The sequence below is a fragment of the Melitaea cinxia genome, chromosome 10 (genome assembly GCF_905220565.1).
Source record: "Melitaea cinxia chromosome 10, ilMelCinx1.1, whole genome shotgun sequence".
Taxonomy (NCBI): domain Eukaryota; kingdom Metazoa; phylum Arthropoda; class Insecta; order Lepidoptera; family Nymphalidae; genus Melitaea; species Melitaea cinxia.
This window is the reverse complement of record NC_059403.1, coordinates 3,482,128-3,500,325: the sequence shown is the minus strand read 5'-3', so window position 1 is coordinate 3,500,325 and position 18,198 is coordinate 3,482,128. Positions and strand designations below refer to the sequence as shown.

Genomic DNA, 18,198 nt, shown 5'->3' with positions numbered 1-18,198 from the left:
AAAATACAAATAAAAAAGTTTACACGGTAAATGGATGTTTAATAAATATAAGAGTATATTTCAACAAAGCAAATATTAAGATATAATATTAAAAACATTACTACACTAGGCAATAAACCTAATAATTAATTAGAGGAATAGTATAGGTCAAAAAAAAAAAAAAAACTAGGTGAAATAGTATACAAACACTTACAAATTCATTTGTTTTCAAGCCGTATATTTCACGTCACTCAGTCTGTTCACATTTTCCCGCAATGTTTTTTTATTCACAAACTCTTAACGATGTCGCGTGATTGTTTTGAAACGCAGAAGGTACTACACTTTCGACAGTGTTAGGAAAACCGTGGCTCAAGACCGCTTCAAGCGACGGCTTCACATTAACTGCTCGGGAAAACGAGAAAATGAAGCAATCCCTAGTGTCGTACAGTGGATGAAATGACCAATACTCGATAATATATAAACAATATTGAACTGTTCTTGTTTTTTGTCGTGTTAAATGTCACAATATATTTTTAATAGACGAATTAGATAAAGATACGAACTAGACGTGATCTTCACCCAGCTGCTTAGTGAATAAAAAACAAATCATATCTTACTTAGTATGTCAAAAATAAATCGCGAAAAAGTTGACTGGAAAATTCTTGACTAGGCTATATTATATTTGGCAACCGCCATTTAAACCAAACTTTTAGCAGGCAATCCCATGTCATTGCATTTGCAATGAAACAGCCCCATTTTGAAGTAATATTTATATATTAAGCATGTGGGTGAAAGTAACTAGTATCAATATTTATTAATAAACTTGTTTATCAATGCCTCCCAGTAGTTATGCCAGAAAAATAATAGACAGCATAACGTTTGCATTTTCTAAATTTATTCTTTAAAGTCGTAAGTCCATTTTTAAATAAAAATTAATGTTCCAGTTTTGAATGAAATACAGCTTGACCAGGATTTTTCAGGCAACCCTTCCACAATAATTTTTCGAATATAATGAAATAAATAAAAAATAATTTTCATCCATTAAGCAGATGGGTGAAGAAATGAAGCTAAAAATATTGAATAAAGCAAATTAGGTCACTTTTATTGGTGCCTGGACGAAATGACAGGACAGGAAATTATATTATCAGTATATATATATATATATATATATATATATATATCACTATACACAGGTACAATATGTACCTATAAGTATATAAGTCGTACTTAAGTATAGCTTAGCTATTAAAAGAACGTACATTAAAACGTACCTATGTAAAAATTATGTTACTGCAATCAGTCTCTTATACTTGGACTATTATTATTCCTAATTTCTGTTCTATGAAAATGTATAAAAATATTGAGTTGATCGAAACAAATAAAATTTAGGGAATATGTCGATATCGTTATTCACATCACTAGCGAAATATTGGGCGGGCAATCGCTATAGCTGGGGCAGGGGAAAAGTCGATACCCACTCGTGTCATTACACGATGCAAACTGCACAATAATTAATATTAATCGATATAAACTATATCCGCAAATGTAATTAAAGTGACGACATTTCTATACTAAGACATTTTGTATTTTATTTTTTGAATCTAATATTGAAAATTTTGTTCTACCTTTTTATTGAAACTAAAAAAAGGTTTCAGACTGATTCTAATGTACCTTTAAAGTATAGGTAAGTAATTATTCAATATTATATCGATAAAGAATTTGAGACTTAAACAGTTATTCGATCTTTGCGATGAATCACTCAGTCATGAAAGAGGCTGAATGCTATTTTCATTTTTACTTTTGTCACTATAAAAACGAAAAATCAGAATATCGTCTATATTCTTCTTATCTTATTTACGTAAATAAATGATACAATATTAATAAACGATGCTGGAATGTTTAAAATAATAATCGAAATTGATACAGTCGTTCGGAAGTTGAGTGATTTTCAATAGATATAATTTAAAAAAAAAATTATGTGGTGTGACACCAGGTAGGAACGAAGTTCCTTCGGATAGTATAAAGCAACACAATTTAAAAAAAATGTTGACTTATATATATATATTTTCTAGTTCTTGGTTTTTTTTAATTTCGTCGATTGGTTTTTAATTAAGTACATAAAAGTATTTAGAAAATTTAGTATTTTAGAAAATAACAAATACCGTAAAATAAAATAAATCGAATAAAATAATAATAATAATACCAATAATTCAAACTAGTAAGTAAAATAAAAAAAATACATATGGTTTTATTTATTTTTGTCGACAGTATAAAATTACATAAATAATTTAAAAAATAGTTTACTAGTAATATTTTAGTTTTACAAACGTCATATTATACAGTCGCGTGTCAACATATTACGACACTTCCGTTATATATTTTTCTTACGGTTGTAGTATCACATTTTTTTCAGTTCGCTCGTCCAGCCAAATGTCAAGCCTGCCGTAAGGAACTTCGTTCCAAAAAAATGTAAATGTAATATGTTTGTGCACGCTAATCTCAGAAAGGGCTTATCCGATTTACATGCGGTTCATTAACATATTGTGGTAAGCTTAACTGAAAATTTAGTGTCTGTTTCATGTCAATCGGTTATACCCAAACAACGGTGTTTATAATCCAAAATACACCAAAAGATTTATCCCAAAAATACTATACAAAGTCACTATTCCACGCGGACTACGTCGTAGGCACAGCTAGTCGTTTCAATAGATTTACTTTTTAGCTGTACACGCGCCGTCGTCGCCCGCTAAATTGAGCTATTTTTAACCGACTTCCAAAAAAAGAAAGAGGGTCTCAATTCGATTAATATATCTTTATATAAAATTGTCGTGTCACAAGGCTGGATCAAATTTTTATGAAATTTTCAGACATATCGGGTAGGTCTGAGAATCGGACAACATCTATTTTTCATACCCTTAAGTTATGGGGGGGGGGAGGTTAAGGAGGTTATTAACATATATGGCAAAACAACGTTTTCTGGGTTGACTGAGTAGACCGATTTCTTTGCTATTTGTAATTCACCCCTTAAAGATTGCACTGAACAAGTAGCAAAATCAATGTGATGAAAACATTGGTTGTACATTTTACATGCTCTAAAATTAAAATTATTCTGCGTATATTTGGTCCTAGTTCTAGGCACATAAAATAGGGAATGACTACGTGTATTTATTTTGGGACACCTAAATAATATATTAAGTACTTAGTAGATAAGGGGAATCAATAAAATTACGAAGTAACTTAAATAAAAATATTTGGTCTCTCTCCAATCGACGATTTTCTAAAGAAGGAATATACGGGATATCTTGAATATGCGGCGAAGCTTTGTAACTTAAAAATTTTATAAATTTATAATTAATTTTTTCCAATTGAGCAACATGACATTTGTAAAATGGATTTCATACAGTATTCCAAGATAGATCTTACAAAAGAGTTATAAAGGAGAATAATTGTGCCAACATTTTTAAAAGAAAGTATGTGAAAAAGACTTGGAATTTCATTATGAGCAGTGCTAGCAGTATGTTGATTCTTAATGTTCACTGACACTAAGCTACTGACGCCTGATGAAATATAAAGGCAATTCCGTCGTGAAGTGAAGTTGAGCTTGATGCTTCAACAACTTATATATTTCCGTTGATAATTTCTGTATCATGAGACGGCGGCGTCGTACAGGAATGAAGCGTATATGGTATATTTTATCTATGTTCGGCACTCGACAGTCCATCGACAGTCTGCGGTAACGTGTAGCCACAGAACGTTGTGCATTTGAACGTATTATTGGAATTTAAAGGTATTTTTTTTAGTATTTTGAAATTAGGTTATTGCGGGTCATGTTTAATATTATATTCATATATACTTCACCTATAAATTTTATTATAAATTGTCGATAAAAAAAACTATTCTCACTTTGGACTCTATTTAAACTCATAGTTACCATGCTTAAACTGCAATTGTGTGGAAATCACTATGACCTTTACCATTGACCTTGATAAACACCTTTGTGCATATAAATATTTGGACGTGTTTAGGATACTTGAATTATATAAAATTTGAGAAATATTGTTTACTAATAAAATAATATTGTTGGTATTGTTTAATGGTATATCAAACAAAGAAGCAGCACGTATTTAGTTTCTATAAAACCGAGTTTAATTGAATGTAGCAGATTTTAGATATGGCTGAGAACTAACACGTTAACAAACTGATATGCGTAGAAATTCTTAAAATACCAGTTTTATGTCGTGTAATTTTGTGTTAAAAAAAACTAATAATTGTCGTGTACAGATATTGACTCATTACAGTTTATTAGTCAGTACATTTTTTGTTTATTACCCGACTGCCAAGGAAGGAAGGATGTTTTTCGCGCGTATCTTGTATGTATGTATGTATGTATGTTTGTATGTAATATTCTTTACTACCTCATATTTCCAGAACCACTGAACAATCCGTTACATAATTGAGGTATCGTTAGGTTCGTCTTAGCTGCCCAAGTGTTCTTAGATAGGTGACATTAAAAAAAATCAAACATGGCGGCTGCGCAAAGCCATTGTATTTAATGATAAAAAAAAAAAAATTCTCGAATACTACAACATGGGTATCTAATTGAAGGTCACAATACAAGGATTTAAAAAAGGTGTATCATGATTATTATTACCGTAATATTAATAAAGAAATACAATATTAAAGTTTAAAAAATGTGGACTTTGCTCTTTCCCACGCCTAGCCATGCCAAACTCGCCTCCTAGGCGACGATCAAATTCGGGGTGTAGCCTTTCTAATAAAATACAATGGTTAAAAAAAACATACAATTAAAATTACAAATAAAAACAATATCAAACATTTTGTGTTGTACATTTAAAATATATTAATACGGTAGTCCTTCGAAACTTTATGCAACGTCGTACATAACATGCTATGTTTGATATTGTTTCTATTTATTTCGCTGACTTTGTGTGCATATTGTATTTTTATCTTGTTCCAGCTTTTTCAGTTGATTTTCTATTAGTTGTTCTTCACGCAGGCGGGTTTTTTGTTTTTTTTTTTAATTATTATTTTATTTTAGTGACTGTTAAATTAATGTCAAATACGCGTTTTCTGAGAGAACGATGTTCAAATATTTCGTCATAAGATTATTTAAAAAATAAGTATTTTGATTGTTCGAAGGGAATCATACTATCCTTTGAAACGAAAGTATTGTCAATATTTAACGGTCTTTAATCTACAATTGTATTAATTGTTTTCACTAGATTAAGGGCAGTGTATTTTGTGGATACGATTGGTGCACGTAGATCCAGAAGGACATAATTAACGAACAAAAACAAAAAACAGGTTGGGTTTTTTAATTGCGGATGGGTCCATTTTTTCTCGAAAAAACACGACGATGGATATTAAACATATGAATGTTTTTACAAAACGATTTTGTCACGATTTCAACACATTTGCTTATTATCATGTAGTAAACACAATGTTTAGACGGTGTGTCAAGATAAAACCTGCGTTTTGTTAAATTTACGTCGTTTAACAATGAGTCGGACTATTTTGTGTTTTTAGCCGACTTCAAAAAACGAGGAAGTTATTCAATTCGACCGTATATGTATATATATATATATATATATATATATATATATATATGTATATATATATATATATATATATATATATATATATATACACGGTGATTTTATAACCGTTTTGGAAACGAAATATTTTACTTTGGAATCATCTATAGTACATATAAAAATGGATAAATCAATTGTAATGTTGACTAAAAAAAAGTTTCAATTTTAATATTCATTTTTATTCGATCGACTTGGAAAGTAGTAAGGCACTGATCATTCATTCATTATTTTATATGAATGAAACACGTCCGTGCGCGTTTCGGTTGATAAAAGTATACCTATAGGCGCGAGCTAGCGAGTACTTACGTAGATAGACTCGTTTGTCCTTCATACTTTACACGGGCTTAGGACCCTCAGAAATACCACCACGAACCACGATTGTTCTTTTCACAACAAATCAATTTATAAACGGACTGTAGGTATAAACTTCAGGCGTATTTAAAAAATCGGAGTTTTCTACAGAATAATTAACTTACATACCTATTAACAGTTTATTTACACTATTTACACTTCTCTGTATCGAAGCAACTGCTCAAAATGGAGTCCGCTACGTTCAATACACAAACGTACGCGTTTAATACAATTGTCTTTTAATTTTCTTAATGTGTCTTGATCACTTTTCACTTTATCAAAAGCGTCTACTATCGCAATGCGTAAATCATCACAGCTTTCATATTGACTGACGTGTATAACTTTTTATTTCCGATCACAAGAAAAAATCCAGGGGCGTTAAGTCAGGACTTCCAGGTGGCCAAGACACAGACCCTCCTCGACCTATCAACCTATCACTAAACTCACTGTCCAGGTACATCGTCTACTAACTCAGATATTACTCTCCTTAACATCTCTAAGTACGAATTGCCGGTTAGATGACCTTCAATAAAAATAGGCCCTATTAGTTGGTCGTTAATAATACCGGCCTACACGTTCACACTGAAACAAACCTGGTGATGGTTTTCTCGTATCAAGTGGGGGTTAATTAGAGCCCAGTAATGCTCATTGTGCACATTGTATAGTCCCACTCGAGTAAACAGTGACTCGTCCGTCCAGAGTACGTTGTCGTTTGTATTATTTAACAACCACTGGCAAAAGGCGATTCTTTCCGGTGCGTTGTTTATTACGTGAGCCTTACGAAAATGATACAAGTGTAATCCTTGTGTACGTAATATCTTCCATACGAAGTTTTGGCTAACATCGAATTCTCTTGCTGCCATCCTTGTCCTCCGCCAGGGATCGCGCTCGAAGTACTCAAGAACATCTTCAAACTCCGGCGAATAATAATTTAAACGTCCTTGGCCTTGTTTACGCATGTACCGCTATGGTATTACTGACCGACTGAAAGCCAGGGACGCGGGACGCCGACGATTACAAGGACAAGTGAGCAACGCCGTCATTGGTCGACTCCGGCGCAACTCGGTAGCTTTGTTTTTATTGGCTAATACGATTTTGTGACTCGCTATTAAAACGTATAGTATTTCTATTTTTAGAATGTACCTACCGTGTAGCGCTACTACTGGTTCTCACTTTTTATCTGTAAACGATATGAATATCGACTTTGATGAAAAAAAAAATACATATATTATTAAATTAACGTTATATATAGGTTCTGTCATTGATAAATAATTCAAAATTTTCGTTTCCAAAACGCTTTCAAAATCACCCGGTATATATATATATATATATCATCATTACAGCCTATACAGTCCACTGCTGGATATAGGCCTCCACAAGTTTACGCCAAAAATAACGTGAACTCATGTGTTTTGCCCATAGTCACCACGCTGGGCAGGCGGGTTGGTGACCGCAGTACTGGCTTTGTCGCACCGAAGACGCTGCTGTCCGTCTTCGGCCTGTGTATTTCAAAGCCAGCAGTTGGATGGTTATCCCGCCATCGGTCGGCTTCTTAAGTTCCAAGGTGGTTGTGGAACCTTGTTATCCCTTAGTCGCCTCTTACGACACCCACGGGAGGAGAGGGGGTGGCTAAATTCTTTAGTGCCGTAGCCACACAGCACACACACACATATATATATATATATATATATATATATATATATATATTAAATGTATGTTCGGAGATATCCCAGGTGTTGTATACCATGATATGAAAACCAGGATCTGATGCTGAAACCTTCGAAAACCGTAGTGACTAGTGCGTTTGTAAACTTTTTCGTCTACTTACGTTGTATTACTTGATTCGATGTAATTGAAGTCGTTTTTTTTCTTTCGAATTCTCCACTCTACATGACATTGGTGGAATCAACCGTGCTCCACTGGCAAAACTAAAAGACATTAACCGAACCGCGAATGTCATTAAAACAAACAAACCTAAGACGGGAAAAAAATAAAAAAAAATTTCTACCTATTCTCATAATAATATTACTTACACGGTATCACAGTATCTATATATTAATACGTGAAGCAAAAAACTTTTTCCCCTTTTTTACGGAAATTTTGCGGTGAAGAATGCTAATATTTTTTAAATATTATATATAAAATATACATTATAGTAATAAAAAATAACATTACACACATTACCATGTATTTGACACACACAAGCATATTATACTCTTTTCTTGTTTGTCAAAATCTGTAGTCTAATTGAATTTTTTTTAAAATATTCTTTATTTTCATAACTTTTTGTTAATTTAAATTTTTAATTATGGTCGATGTTCGACCTCTGGGCGACCACTAGAGTAAATAGTACTTTTATTAATATAAGCAAATAATGCAATCGTTAAAAAGTTACGTTAACGTGTGACGAGATTTAAATAAAAATATTTTATTTTTCGTTAACTATCGCTACACTTTGAGTAAAAACAGTAGTCGACATTTTTAGTAATACAAATTTGTTTGTTTCAGCGCTCAACGAATTATCCTTGTTCATATCGACAACATGGTAAAGGCGCGTAAATATGTCGTCAAAAAACACTTCGAAGGAGTTCCAAAAAAATCCGATTTTGATATAGTGGAATATGAACTACCTTCCCTGAAAGACGGCGAAATTTTAATCAAGACTGAATGGGTCAGTGTGGATCCTTACTTGCGAGCTTATAATAGAAATATACCAGTGCCATACGATCAATTTAGTTATCAAGTTGGAATAGTAGAAGAGTCCAAGCATCCAAATTATCCAATTGGTACCAGAGTTGTAACACATAATGGTTGGTGTAATTATTCTGTAGTTGATGTTACGAAAATTACAACCACTGATACAGCAGGACTTTCATTACAAGTGTTGTATAAGTTGCCAGAATTAAAAGGCCTTTCACCATCACTAGGTATAGGCGCAGTTGGAATGCCTGGGATCACAGCATATTATGGATTTTTGGAAATTTGCCAGCCTAAAGCAGGTGAAACTGTGGTTGTTACTGGAGCAGCAGGTGCAGTAGGTTCTGTAGTAGGACAAATTGCTAAAATCAAAGGTTGTAAGGTAATCGGTTTTGCCGGTTCTGACGATAAAGTAAAATGGTTGGAAGAGGAACTTGGTTTTGACAAAGCATTTAATTATAAAACCGTCGATGTACAATCAGTTCTCAAAACTGCTGCACCTAAAGGAGTTGATTGTTATTTTGATAACGTTGGTGGAGAAATAAGCAGTTTAATAATCGCTCAAATGAATAAATTCGGAAGAGTTTCCGTATGTGGCAGCATTAGCTCATATAATGAGGATCCTAAGAAAACTCCTACAGCGCCTATTTTACAACCATCGATTGTTTTTAAAGAACTTAAAATTGAGGGATTTATAGTAACTCGTTGGGCCAACCGCTGGCAAGAGGCAATCGTTCAGTTAATTACGTGGATAAAGGATGGACAATTAAAACCAAAGGAGCACGTGACAGTTGGATTTGACAAACTTTACGATGCATTTGTTGGTATGTTGGCTGGAGAAAACAAAGGAAAAGCTGTTGTTAAAATTTAAAATAAAGGTACCATGTTAATGTTGTAAGAAAAATATTATTATTATGTACACTAGCCTTTTCCAGAAGAAATTAAAAATATTTGAAAAAAGTTTGTTTAATTAATCATAATAATTATTTCTTACTTAATATTTACTCTACTTACGAAATGGCATACGATGACGAAACTGCAGTTCTTTCTTAATTATGAGAGATTTCACTTTTTCACTTATAAGACATGACATTGATTATTTCTAATATAATTATGTTCCCTCGCAAAACGAAAAAAACCGACTTCAATTACATCGATAAGTACAACGACGACCAGACGAAAAAATAAGCAAGTAAATACGCGCTATCAAAGAATACTCAAAGAGTAGTCATCAGATCTCGATCAAATTTAAATAAGACTACATGACAAGCATTAACTTTCGATTAAAGTAACAATCATTAAAATCGATAAACCTTGTACAAAGTTAGGCGGCTTAATACAATGTCGGGTGACGAAAAAGCAGTCAAGTTAATACGCATTAATAGATATAACCCTAAAAGTACTTGTCAGATCTCAATTAAACTTAAATGGGACCACGTAACACGCAACACCTTTCAATTAAAATAAAATTCATCAAAATCGGTCGACCCAGTCAAAAATTCTGATGTAACATACATAAAAAAATATATACAATCGAATTGAGAACCGCCTCCTTTTTGGAAGTCGGTTAAAAAGCGCTACGGACTAATGCAATTACTTATCCCGTACGATTTTATATCAATTGAAAGTACGTGCCCGAAGCATTTTATTTGATTGATTTGAGATATACTTTTATTGCTTAAAAACTTTAGGTACTTACACTTTAATGTGTTACGTAAAATGGAGTCTGGTCAAATTTGTTGTAAGCGTCATTGTAACGTGCTAAGTACACTGAGGTAGTGACCTCAGATGTTGCGAGGAAACGTGTGCATATTATAACGCTTACAACTTTTTGAATCGTTGTCTCAGAAACGGTGGCTTTTAGGAAAAAAAAAATATTGATATCTTTTTTATATATAATTCTATGATTTGTAATTTTTGTATGAGGTAAGTTTGTGATAAAACTTGTCGTTTTGAAGATAATTGTGTTTGCTGGCAAACGAAAAAAAAACCCGACTTCAATTACATCGACAAGTAAAACAACGTAGGTAGACGAAAAAATAGTCAAGTAAATATGCATTATCAAAGATCACTCCAAAAGTTGTAATCAGATCTCGATGAAATTTAAATGTGACCACATGATTAACATTGGGCTTTCGAATAAATTAAAAATCATCAAAATTGGTACACTCAGTAAAAAGTTAAGCGGATTTTACAGTGTTTCCCTCGATGTCTGGGATTCCATTATCAGATCCTGGTTTCCTTATCATGGTACCACACCTAAGATATCTCCTTTCCACCAAAAAATAATTATCAAAATCGATTCATAAACGACGAAGTTATCCCCGAACATACATAAATAAATGAATACACATAAATAAATATATATATATATATATATATACATTTTCAGCTTGATGTGAATTTATGTAATGTGATCTTGTCTCACTACGTAAGTAGTTTTATTATTAAACAATATTTACCAAATTTTATAAAATTCAATTATCATAAACTTACCCAAACATTTATGTAAATACCTATACACATGAACATAAGAAAATTAGTTAACATACTTGTAGCGACATCTTTAGCGCAACATACTAACTACGTAATTAGAGAAAACTGACGTATGCTACATCGCGCTATCAGAGTTTTCAAAGTGATTGAGTATATATACAAGAACCCGACAACAACCTTTGGGAGCGGTAGCTCGCCAGACAACTTCCGTCTGGTCGGAGGAACCTCTCTTCTCGATGGCGGACGTGATTTTTTTCACACCACGTTCCTCTCGCTACTAAACAGACTACTTCAGTGACAAGCAAATAGGTACATATTCTAACTTACACCTGAGATAAGTCGTTAAGAGCCATTTCACAATTTTACGCTCTGCAAGTTTAGGTAAATTTGGTCGCATCGCGCGAGTCGTACGAGCCGCGCGATCTTTGTGCTAGTACGTATAGTGTGACAACCAAAAGACCATCGTGATCATTTTCTGATGTATAATAAAAATTATAACTATGGTATAAAATGTTTTTTACATAATTAATTTGTTAAAAATTTCAAGTATGTTATATAACAACAGTCAATAAATTTAAAATAAAATTAAAAAAATCAATTTTATGAAACAATTTTTTTAAATTGATTTAGTTTTTTCAGTTTACGAATGAATCTAATATTTACGATATGAATAAAAAAGCATTTAATGACATCGACACCGACAAACATATTAATTAACAAATAACAAGACAAACAGATCGAAATGCCTATTTGTATTGATAGTGTGAGAAAAGAAAATTAAATTATACATTTGTTTACAGAAATTATCATTATATTATTTTACAGTCATTTTCGTAATATGTTTATTTTATTTATATTTTATTATGAAAGTATCAAATGCGTTTTATCCGCTATAACAACAGGCGCTTGGCGCGTGTGAGCGAAAGAGACGGCTGCGCAGAATTTGGCGTGGACCTTACCTCTAAGAGCGCTAGCGCTCGACTGATTTACCGGGCTTGATGCGTGGCAATATATACTATCTTTTTATTATTTAATATAAAATGTATTAAAAATAATTACATCTTTTAATTATTTTTTTTGTATTCCTTAATGATGTAAGTTTACTTTGATGAAGATAGTTCGTTAAAATTTCTTAGTTTTCTAAGAGAAATATCGCTTTTAAAATTGTACTTATTTGGAAAATATTCGTAACTTTAAATTTTTTTTATCGTTTAATAGAGATACAAATGGAATAAAAATCTATGATAGTGGACAACAAAATTATATTCCACATATTATGATATATTTTTTAAATGGTTTCAACGTAGAGGTTATTGAAAAGTAGGACTTCAAAGTATACATTGCGACCGTTTACCCAGGGAGGAGGCTGATGAAAAGGTTAATAATTTTATACACATAATATAAATCAAAATTCTGATCTGACTATGGACTACAACAAAGGTTGCTCTATTATATTTCAAGAATATAAATTACATTATTGCATCCAACACTGAGATTAACGACGTCAAAATATTACAATTTCGCGGATTGTTACCGATTTTTGTGAAATGGCTCTTAAGACTACGTCGCAAATGAATTGTAACTTGTTAACGATGACTTGTCAAATATTTGGTTGATAACTTTCTGTATCTGCCCTATTGATAGATAAAATATGATTAATAAGATAAGATATTTTTTTCTTTAATCATTGGCCCTATTCGACTGCGTCGTACAGGAATTGGTATACACGGTGATTTTATAACCGTTTTGGAAACGAAATATTTTACTTTGGAATCATCTATAGTACATATAAAAATGGATAAATCAATTGTAATGTTGACTAAAAAAAAGTTTCAATTTTAATATTCATTTTTATTCGATCGACTTGGAAAGTAGTAAGGCACTGATCATTCATTCATTATTTTATATGAATGAAACACGTCCGTGCGCGTTTCGGTTGATAAAAGTATACCTATAGGCGCGAGCTAGCGAGTACTTACGTAGATAGACTCGTTTGTCCTTCATACTTTACACGGGCTTAGGACCCTCAGAAATACCACCACGAACCACGATTGTTCTTTTCACAACAAATCAATTTATAAACGGACTGTAGGTATAAACTTCAGGCGTATTTAAAAAATCGGAGTTTTCTACAGAATAATTAACTTACATACCTATTAACAGTTTATTTACACTATTTACACTTCTCTGTATCGAAGCAACTGCTCAAAATGGAGTCCGCTACGTTCAATACACAAACGTACGCGTTTAATACAATTGTCTTTTAATTTTCTTAATGTGTCTTGATCACTTTTCACTTTATCAAAAGCGTCTACTATCGCAATGCGTAAATCATCACAGCTTTCATATTGACTGACGTGTATAACTTTTTATTTCCGATCACAAGAAAAAATCCAGGGGCGTTAAGTCAGGACTTCCAGGTGGCCAAGACACAGACCCTCCTCGACCTATCAACCTATCACTAAACTCACTGTCCAGGTACATCGTCTACTAACTCAGATATTACTCTCCTTAACATCTCTAAGTACGAATTGCCGGTTAGATGACCTTCAATAAAAATAGGCCCTATTAGTTGGTCGTTAATAATACCGGCCTACACGTTCACACTGAAACAAACCTGGTGATGGTTTTCTCGTATCAAGTGGGGGTTAATTAGAGCCCAGTAATGCTCATTGTGCACATTGTATAGTCCCACTCGAGTAAACAGTGACTCGTCCGTCCAGAGTACGTTGTCGTTTGTATTATTTAACAACCACTGGCAAAAGGCGATTCTTTCCGGTGCGTTGTTTATTACGTGAGCCTTACGAAAATGATACAAGTGTAATCCTTGTGTACGTAATATCTTCCATACGAAGTTTTGGCTAACATCGAATTCTCTTGCTGCCATCCTTGTCCTCCGCCAGGGATCGCGCTCGAAGTACTCAAGAACATCTTCAAACTCCGGCGAATAATAATTTAAACGTCCTTGGCCTTGTTTACGCATGTACCGCTATGGTATTACTGACCGACTGAAAGCCAGGGACGCGGGACGCCGACGATTACAAGGACAAGTGAGCAACGCCGTCATTGGTCGACTCCGGCGCAACTCGGTAGCTTTGTTTTTATTGGCTAATACGATTTTGTGACTCGCTATTAAAACGTATAGTATTTCTATTTTTAGAATGTACCTACCGTGTAGCGCTACTACTGGTTCTCACTTTTTATCTGTAAACGATATGAATATCGACTTTGATGAAAAAAAAAATACATATATTATTAAATTAACGTTATATATAGGTTCTGTCATTGATAAATAATTCAAAATTTTCGTTTCCAAAACGCTTTCAAAATCACCCGGTATATAATGAAGCGTATATATGTACTGCTCGACAGTCTGCGATAGCGTGTAGCACCGTTTAAGTGTATTATCTATGGTAGACACAGAACGTCGTGCATTTGAACGTGTTCTTGGAATTTTAGGTATTTTTTTAGCGTTTTGAATTTTGCACTGTTCATGTTTTATATTTTGTTCATGTATATAAATTCATTAAAATTATTGATAGTAAAAAACTACATTCACTGTTGTACTCTATTTTTATACTCATACGATGATTAAACTGTAATTTGTGGATTTTACTATGATCTCACCATTGACCTTGACAAATGTGTGCTTGTATATTTTTAAATTGTGTTTCTTTTTACAATTTGACTGTCTATAGACGTAGCTAAAAAGACCTATTTAGATTTTTAAGCATTTCTATTATTCTATATAAGCCTTTTTAAATATCTGTTAAATTAATGTCAGATACGGGTTTTCTGAGAGAAAATGTACAAGTTTAAATGATTTTTTTTTACAAAACGACTGTTACGATTTCAACACATTTGTTTATTATCTTGTAATACCAGAATATTTAGACGGTGTGTCAAGATGAAACCCATGTTTGATAAATGTACGTCGTTTTACAATGAGTCTGACTATTTTTTGTATTCAAAAATTAAATCAACACTGTTATCTCAACCGCACCGATTAAAGTCCTTTGTGTATTCTCCCACTCTACGTGACATTGGCTGAGTTCTGCTCCACTGGCACAAGTTAAAGCCATTAAATCAATCAATCAATTTACGTCAATTGATACTTTATGATTCATAGACATGCTAGTCGCTGGGTCACATCCAGCATATGTCGCTTGCGTCTTGGTCATGCGTGTACACCTGTTCATCTTGCCAAAATCAGAGTTCGTGACCACTCATTGTGTGAATGTGGCCTTGACGAAGGCACGGTTTCCCACATCCTTTTTTCCTGTCCCAAACTCCTCCGTCCTATATATGACATCCTTCCCTATGATATTCCCCGCCCTATAAATGTTCAATGTTTGTTGATGTTAGTGTTTAGTCCCTACTGTACATTTTTGTGTAAATATTTTGAAATAAATAAAATTAAGTTGTAAATAAACCATGTGTCTGTCCTAGTGTAATTAGTTTGTAATAGTTTAGTTACTAACAGTGGTTGTCTTAGTCTAACATTAAATGTTTGTGTTGTTTTAGGTTAAGGTGTAACAATGAAAGTCTTACTATTTTGCCTGTTTTCAAAATTAAATTGAGACTGTTATCTCAACTGCACCGATCAATCAATCTCCTACGTGTGTTCTCCACTCTACGTGACATTGGCGGAATCAACCGTGCTTCTCTGGCACAACTGAAAGCCATTAAACCAATCAATCGATACTTTATGACGTCTGTTAAGTACCGTACTGTAGCCATGCGAAGTTTATATCACTGAAAAGAAAAGAGAGATATATATCATTTTGATCTTAGGATATATATCATTTTGATCTTAGGATATATATCACTCATTTAGCTCTTCAGCTCATTTAGCTCAGTGAAATAATTTTATAATGCAACCAAAATGCAACCTTATGGTTGTGGTAAATTTTTCACTTGTTCAAAGCAAGACGATTGAGTCTATGACCTTGTGAAATATGAATCGAAAAGATACAGAGCCATAACTAACTATCTCTCTCTTTCGCATGATAAACGCCATCGTTCGATCGGGTGGCTCACTAGCTCAGTCTCGTTTACTCCCGCTCAGTACGCCAGTCTCTCGAAAATGAATCATAAGACTAGTGAGCTGGAGATATATTTGAAACGTAAGTGAGCTGATGAGAGACTAGCTCACTTGAAAAGATATGTTTCATTTGTATCACTCACTCATGAGTTACACAAGTCTACCGTACTGTCTATCATACGGTACCCTAAGCCAAAGAGTATAATAATAAAATACGGAGCCCTAAGCTCACTCATAATAATGTCCAGCAAGTATTTAACATCTATTGTAATAAACAAGGAAAGCCGATGCAGCCTATGTCGCAACGCCCGTCCAGCCAGGAGCCGCCAACGCAGCGATTGCGATTTCGTCATATTTTAAATTTATTCCTAATTTTCGCATCGAATAGGTTTATTCACAGAAACAAATAATTCAATCGTTAAAAAAGTTACGTTAACTTGTGACGAGATTTAAATAAAAATATTTTATTTTTCGTTAACTATCGCTACACTTTGAGTAAAAACAGTAATCGACATATATACTAATACTAATTTGTTTGTTTCAGCGCTCAACGAATTATCCTTGTTCATATCGACAACATGATAAAGGCGCGTAAATATGTTGTCAAAAAACACTTCGAAGGAGTTCCAAAAAAATCCGATTTTGACATAGTGGAATATGAACTTCCTTCCCTGAAAGACGGCGAAATTTTAATCAAGACTGAATGGGTCAGTGTGGATCCTTACTTGCGCGCTTATTATAGGAATATGCCAGTGCCATATGATCAATTTAGTTATCAAGTTGGAATAGTAGAAGAGTCCAAGCATCCAACTTATCCAGTTGGTATCAGAGTTGTAACACATAATGGCTGGTGTGATTATTCTGTAGTTAATGTCGCGAAAATGACAGCTCCTCATACAGCAGGATTTTCATTAGAAGTCTTGTATAAGTTGCCAGAATTAAAAGGCCTTTCACCATCACTAGGTATAGGTGCAGTTGGAATGCCTGGGATCACAGCATATTATGGATTTTTGGAAATTTGCCAGCCTAAAGCAGGTGAAACTGTGGTTGTTACTGGAGCAGCAGGTGCAGTAGGTTCTGTAGTAGGACAAATTGCTAAAATCAAAGGTTGTAAGGTAATCGGTTTTGCCGGTTCTGACGATAAAGTAAAATGGTTGGAAGAGGAACTTGGTTTTGACAAAGCATTTAATTATAAAACCGTCGATGTACAATCAGTTCTCAAAACTGCTGCACCTAAAGGAGTTGATTGTTACTTTGATAATGTTGGTGGAGAAATAAGCAGTTTAATAATCGCTCAAATGAATAAATTCGGAAGAGTTTCCTTATGTGGTAGCGTTAGCTCATATAATGAGGATCCTAAGAAAACATCTACAGGGCTTACTTTAGAACCATCGATTATTTTTAAAGAACTTAAAATTGAAGGATTTCTAGTAACTCGCTGGATAAACCATTGGCAAGAGGCAATTGCTCAGTTAATTACGTGGATAAAGGATGGACAATTAAAACCTAAGGAGCACGTGACAGTTGGATTTGACAAACTTTGCGATGCATTTGTTGGTATGTTGGCTGGAGAAAATAAAGGAAAAGCTGTTGTTAAAATTTAAAATACAGGTACCGTGTTGATGTTGTAAGAAAAATATCATCATTATGTATTCGCCTTTTGTAGAATAAATTAATCAATTTGTCAATGGATTTTGTATCAAATAATGGAAATTTAACAGAATTTTAATAGGTTTTTAGTAATTATAAATAACTAGGTACATACAATAAAAAAATTGCTGGACATAACTATATGGTTTTCGAATGGGGGAGGGGGGGGGGGTACCCCGGACAGTCCGGTTGCAGACCAACTAAGCTATTTCGAAGCTAAACAAAGCCAGGTTAGCTAAGGTAAGCTAAACTAAAATATGTCCCGTGCACATAAAGAACTAAAAGGAAACTCAGTCAGTGTTATGAAATTTAGTTCGACGGACGTCGCTCACCATGAATATAATCAATGAAAAAAGTTCCGATGAT

General features: G+C 33.5%; 2 protein-coding genes across 2 annotated transcripts; both read left to right on the top strand.

The window, feature by feature from the left end:
* Window positions 1-3,677: 3,677 nt before the first annotated feature.
* On the top strand, window positions 3,678-9,546 carry LOC123657346 (prostaglandin reductase 1-like). Its single transcript, XM_045592911.1, has 2 exons — window positions 3,678-3,766; window positions 8,454-9,546. The coding sequence occupies exon 2, from the start codon at window positions 8,488-8,490 to the stop codon at window positions 9,511-9,513; it is 1,026 nt and encodes a 341-aa protein (XP_045448867.1). The 5' UTR covers window positions 3,678-3,766; window positions 8,454-8,487; the 3' UTR covers window positions 9,514-9,546.
* Window positions 9,547-14,494: 4,948 nt separating this feature from the next.
* On the top strand, window positions 14,495-17,905 carry LOC123657347 (prostaglandin reductase 1-like). The gene is made up of 2 exons (XM_045592912.1): window positions 14,495-14,597; window positions 16,727-17,905. The coding sequence occupies exon 2, from the start codon at window positions 16,761-16,763 to the stop codon at window positions 17,784-17,786; it is 1,026 nt and encodes a 341-aa protein (XP_045448868.1). The 5' UTR covers window positions 14,495-14,597; window positions 16,727-16,760; the 3' UTR covers window positions 17,787-17,905.
* The last annotated feature ends 293 nt before the right edge of the window (window positions 17,906-18,198 follow it).

Excerpts from the sequence above, each read along its gene's own strand:
- LOC123657346 (XM_045592911.1), top strand. The coding sequence starts at position 8,488 with ATGGTAAAGGCGCGTAAATATGTCGTCAAAAAACACTTCGAAGGAGTT.
- LOC123657347 (XM_045592912.1), top strand. The coding sequence starts at position 16,761 with ATGATAAAGGCGCGTAAATATGTTGTCAAAAAACACTTCGAAGGAGTT.